Source organism: Chrysochloris asiatica, unplaced genomic scaffold (genome assembly GCF_000296735.1).
Source record: "Chrysochloris asiatica unplaced genomic scaffold, ChrAsi1.0 scaffold00154, whole genome shotgun sequence".
In the NCBI taxonomy this organism is placed as follows: Eukaryota; Metazoa; Chordata; class Mammalia; order Afrosoricida; family Chrysochloridae; genus Chrysochloris; species Chrysochloris asiatica.
The window spans coordinates 7,945,535-7,951,733 of NW_006408672.1; the positions used below are offsets into that span (position 1 = coordinate 7,945,535).

Genomic DNA, 6,199 nt, shown 5'->3' on the forward strand with positions numbered 1-6,199 from the left:
TGCATCCATAGGTATAGGTCAAGTTCATCAAATTGTGTCAGATTACTCTTTTTTTCCTCTTCTTCTAGTTGAGCTTTGATCATCCAGTCATTGAATTCAGGTCAAGTGGGTATTATCTGCAGGTGTGGATGTTCTTGTGCATATGCCCTCTCAACTGCATGCTTCACTCTCCACATTGTAGGGCTTAGCTCGCCACTTCATTGCTGTTTTTCCCTCACTTCCTCTTATTGGTGACGAGCGTGGTCACCAATCAGAGCGTGGTCACCAATCAGAGCGTGGTCACCAATCAGAGCGTGTATTCCCATTGAGTCATATTCTTGGAAGGGGGTTTGCACTGAGGGGCATAATCAAATTTTACCATTGTCTTAGTGTAATGTCTTTATTAGCTTTATTTTGTCCCTTCAGTTGGAATCCAATCCAGAAGCATGCATTGCATTTAGTAATTATATCTCGCTAGTTCATATAACTTGGAATAGTCCTTTAGCCTTTTTTTTCTTTTCTTAAAATTTTATGTTTTATACTATGTACACAAATAGACTGTTAAGATAGTTTAAAACTTAAGTTGTCCTATAAGACAGTGTTTTTATTGCCCTTAAACACAAGACACATAACATATATTACACTAAGCTCTATGTTTAATTCTAATAATGGTTCTGAATATTCAGTTTTTTCCCTCCTGTTTGCTTGACCTACAAGGAGCTATGGTAGCATAGTGGTTACGAATCAGGCTGCGAAGCCAAAGTCAGCAGTTTGAAACTACCAGCTCTTCCACAGTAGAAAGATGAGGCTTTCTGCTCCCATAAAGATTTACAGCCTCAGAAACCCTGTACAGCGTCGCTATGAGTCAGAACCGAGTGCATGGCACACAGCCACCACTACCATACATACATATGGGGGGACTTCATAAAGTTTATGGCAAAATGAAAATGAGAAGATAATGGAATTTTTCCATGAACTTTTTAAAGCTTATTTGTGTGTATGTGTATGTATGTATATGTGTCTGTCTATATGGAGTCCTGGTATGGCAATACAGAGTACAGAATAAGCACTGGACTGCTAAGCACAAGTTCAGTGGTTCAGACCCACCAACTGTTCCTCAGTAATGCTATACAGGGTCGCTGTGGGTTGGAACTGACTCAACAACAAAAAGAAACATGTATTGTTTTGAGATGAGTGGTTCTTGACCCTTTTTTTGTTTATTTTAGTATTTATAACATTTTTATTGTAATTTTATTTTGCTGTTGAGTATAGATACAGCATAAAATACATTAATTCATCCATCTCTGCTTATACTGAAGTACGTTTCAGTGACAGTCTTCAAGTTGTGTAACCATTCTCATCCTCCTTTTCTCAATTTACTCCTTCTTCTTTAACGTACAGTCACTGCACCCTAATGGCCCAATCTTACCTTTTGAGTTGCTGTTGTCACTTTGATTTCATATCATTTTTAAAAGAGCCCCTAGTTTTTCCTTATTAATGTATAACTATTGTTTGGTTTTAAGAAGACTTTAGGGCTTATTTTTGGTTTAAATTGTAAAAATTATCTTAGAGACACATTTTCAAAGGTTCCTTTTCAATCTATGCTTTAGAAATTGTGGAGTCTTAAAATTTGAAATTATTTTCTGTTTTGATCAGCATTCTTCTATAAATTCTTGATCAAAAAGTCAGTAATGGTAGCCAAGCATCATCCACTTCTTCTGGTCTCATGAGAAAGGATGCAGTTGTTCATGGAAGCACATTACATAACCACCTTTTATTCCTGTGTCTCCTTCTGATGCAAGTTTTTAGACCTTTTACTTAAGGCCATTTTAGCATGTGCTCCAAGTATTAACAATGAATTAAAGAAAAAAAAATTCATCTTTCATTATATGCAGCATAGCAATAGTTAAGTGTAAGTTTAAACAGGTATTTGGTGATTTGGGTGAGTTTATCAATTAGTGGATTAATGATTCAGTTTTTTAACACTATATATACTTAACTTGAAGTTGACTTACTGGAAACAGAAAATAAGCACAACTCTGTAATATAGAGCTAACTAGACTGCTCACTTAGTTATAAATTGATAATACTAAGGAGCCCTTAGTTTCCCTCTGTTGTCAAGGAGCCCTTAGTTTCCCTCTGTTGTCCGTAAGGAGCCCTTAGTTTCCCTCTGTTGTCCATAGGGTTGATATTAGTTGGAACCAACTCAATGATACCTAACAACAGCACAACAAGGTGTCCTGGTGGTACAATGCTTAAGCACTAAATTGCTAACTGAAATGTCAGCCATTTGAATCTACCTATGACTCCATAGGAGAAAAGACCTGAAGTTTTGCTCCCATAAGGATTTCAGTGTAGGATACCACTACGGGGCAGTTCTACACTGTTCTGTAGGTTAGTTATGAATCAGAATCCACTTATGGCACGCAACAAGAAGAAGCTAATAAAATTTGCAGTTGAAAAATGAGAAAGAAGCAGTTCAAAAGTGATGAAGTAATGGAACGCTTAGATAAGCCTTCTTGAAATTATGGCATTTCATGGTCGTTGCACGCATTTGCATATGCACTCTTTAGACCATGAAACATTGCTAATTTTTGTATGGCAGTGTCATCTTAATAGTTAGTTGAAACATAGCCTCTGAGAACTGCAGAACAGTGCTGATTTTAGTTCATGAACATACCAACATTTGTTCATCTTTAATCACTTAACTGGAGACCTGAAGATAAGCATTGGTTCTGCAAGACCAGTTTGAACTGCAAGGTTGGCACTTCAAACCCACCAGCCACTCCGGGGAAACTATACAGGGTCGCTGTGTGTCGGAACCAACTCTACAGATGACATTTCGCAATAAGAACAATCACTTAACTTCATATGTTATTTATTAGTCAATAAATTATTTTTATATGTACAGTGAAACCTGTGAGAATTGGAACTTAATGAAGACTACCTTGTTTTTCAATATTGCAGATGATCTTGCCTTTGACACAGGGTATGTTCTTAAGAAGTGAAAAAGTTTGTTTCCTCCTTTGATAGGTTTTCTGCCTTTTATGTTCTGACTTTATAGGTTCTACTGTTTAGGAGCTCTGGTAGTGTAGTAGTTACAAATCAGGCTGCGAACCTCAAGGTCAGCAGTTCAAAACTACCAGCTGTTCCGTAGGAGGTGAGACTTTCTGCTTCCTTAAAGATTTACAGCCTTGGAAACTTTGTACAAGGTCGCTGTGAGTTGGAACCAACTCCACGGCATGCAACCAACTACCACCACTGCTTATGAAAACAAAAAAGCTTCTGAATTACAGTTATAAAATGTAAAAAATACTTCACTTTTGTTTGGTATGGCCCTTCATTGGGATCAATTTGAGAATTCTCATGGCTTTTAAGGTCTTTTCTAGAGTAACAGCGTTTAAATGAATTATATTTTCTGAAACTGTAAATTGATGTATATGTCTTACACAAATTTGAAAACTTTTCTTTCTCAGAAGGCATATCTCACAGCAGGCTATCTGTATGAAGAAATGTTACATAGTCAAAGAAAGGAGTATTGCATAGGTTTGGTTATAACTTCCTTTTCTGTTTCCTAGATTGAAGGACAAGGATTTGGAGCTGTGTTTGACTGTAAGTTTTCACAGGATGGACAGCATTTTGCTTGTACAGATTCGCATGGGCACCTTATGATATTTGGTTTTGGATGCAACAAACCCTATGAAAAGGTTATTTCAAAATACTTTGTTTTAGCATACAAAATGAGTAGTTGCAAGACTTCCAGAAGTTCCTTTTTAAGCTCTACTTACTGATTCTCTTGTATTAAATTATCATTTAAAGCTTCATTTAATAATTTTTTCTTTAACATATATAAACCTCAAAAATGCCAATCAGTATTTTACTTTTCTAGATTCCCGATCAGATGTTCTTCCATACTGACTACCGACCATTGATTAGAGACTCTAATAATTATGTCTTAGACGAGCAAACACAGCAGGCTCCTCATCTCATGCCTCCACCATTCTTGGTAGATGTAGATGGAAATCCTCATCCAACTAAGTATCAGAGATTAGTACCTGGTCGAGAAAATTCTGCAGATGAACATTTAGTTCCACAACTGGGTTATGTGGCAACAAGTAAGTATAAGGTGGTTTTTTGTTTTTGTAAAGTGTAATAATATAAATTTCTTATTTTCAAGTTCACCAGTGAATACAGTTTTGCAGTATGTGTTTTATTTTTCCATATATATCTGAACCAGTTGAGAAAGAGTTGTGGACTTCATATCCTGGTATATGTGTATAATTCAGTATGTGTTTTTCAAGAACAAAGAAGATGTACATATATATAACAGTAGACTGTTAACAAAATTAGGACATTTTTTAATACTCATGAGGGGGATTCAAAACGTTCAGTGAAAAGTGGAATTCAGAGGTGATAGTTATTTCACAAACTTTATGAAGCTCTAGAGTCCTGCTCTGGCGCTGTGGGCTAATGCATCAGATTGCAAAATCTTCTGAACCGCAAGGTCGGTGGTTCAAGCTCTCCAGCTGCTCCTTGAAAACTCTATACAGGGTCAGTATGGGTTGGAATCGACTTGACAGCACTTAACAACAACAATAAGTATAAAACTATAGTTTGTAATAAAATTTTGTCAGTAATTCTTTTTCTAGCCCTTCCCCATGTAGATTTCAATTTTGGATCACACATTAAATTTAGTTGTCTTATTTTGTTAATCTGGAGCAGTTTCTTAGTTTTTTCATCATATATGGGTACTTTTGAAGTGTTTGTTGTTATGTGCCATGGAGTTGATTCCGATTCACTAATCTTAAGTGTATGATTGATTCATCTGAGTTTTAACAGATGTTTGTGTATTTGTGTAGTCATGCAACTACTGCTCTCCACAACCCCAAAAAGATCCAGCCTCATTTGGAGTCATTCCTCCCCTACCTTTTAATTGATGATATATTTTATTTATTCTTTTTAAGATGCAAGCACATATCATTTTCAGGAAATTTTATAAAATGAAATCATACAATATATAGTCTGTTTTATCTGGCTTCGTTCATGTAATATAATGCCTTTGAGATACATTGATGAACTATTTCATGTGTAGTTGTTCCTATTTATTATTGGGTAGTGTTCTACTATATGGATATATTATCATTTATATATCCATTCCCTAATAATTCAAGGATTTTTTACCTCATTTTATGTTTTGGGATTTGAACAGAAGTATTACAGTCTCATTCTGTAATGTGGATTTGTTTCATTTCTTCAGTTTTTGCTGTTTGATTTTAGTTTTATTATTTGGTGCATATACATTTCAGATTAAATTAATCCTTTTATTATTATGAAGGCTTGTGGCATAGTGGGTTATTGGTTGGGCTGCTAATCACAAAGTCAGTGGTTTGAATCCATCAGCTGTGCTCAGCAGGAGAAACATGAGACTTTGTTCCTTTAAAGATTTATAGTCTTGGAATCCCTGTACAGGGTTGCTACAAGTCAGAACTGACTTAATGACACGTCACAACATTATTATGAAATGTCTCTCTCTATCCCTGGTAATACTTGTTTTGTTTTTTTTTTCCCCCAAGGTTTTTATTGTGGATTGAGTGAAAGTTTACAGGGCATATCAATAGTTTTACATTCAACAAACCATATACCTTGTTTCATTACATTGATTATAATATCCTCCATGTACCATCAGTTAACAGTATTTCTCACTATTCACTTTAGCTTTTTAAAAAACAAACAAAAAAGAAAACCACTCAGGCATATATATACTAGTTTACATCTACAAAGGGCACATTCTGCAAGTCTGCTCCTGGCCACCAGCAATTCGTCCTTCTCTTCATAGTCCATGAATCTAGAGTCCTCAGCTACTCCCCCTCTCTATGCCCCCCCCCCATCTCTGGCGCTGTTTCTCTGGATAAGGTCCCGCATTCTGCTTATTCATTTCTCTCTTGATTGTCCTAGGATCCTCTGTTTCTGGACTGTAAGATGAACCACTCCCTGTTTTTTGTTACAAAACTTCTACCTTTATAATTGTGACAGTGGTGATTAGTCATGATAACAGTTACTCACTATTGAATCTTTTGAATCTTATCCCCATCTCTTTTCACCAGACCCATCTAGACAAGATAATAGCTATTCAGTGAGGACTCTTTGTTTCCCCCATATTCTTAAACTAAACTCCCTCTTGAAACCTTGTAAGCCAGTCACTTCGTGCCTTTATTGCCCC

The 6,199-nt window shown here is 36.1% G+C and overlaps 1 protein-coding gene across 1 annotated transcript in view; it reads left to right on the plus strand.

The window, feature by feature from the left end:
• BRWD1 (bromodomain and WD repeat domain containing 1) overlaps positions 1 to 6,199 on the plus strand; it is a 197,519-nt gene that overhangs the window by 85,512 nt on the left and 105,808 nt on the right. Inside the window, exons 13-15 of the mRNA XM_006870863.1 lie at positions 406 to 439; positions 3,558 to 3,686; positions 3,869 to 4,094. Of these exons, the coding sequence (XP_006870925.1) occupies positions 406 to 439; positions 3,558 to 3,686; positions 3,869 to 4,094 (389 nt within the window). The remainder of the gene's footprint in view (positions 1 to 405; positions 440 to 3,557; positions 3,687 to 3,868; positions 4,095 to 6,199) is intronic.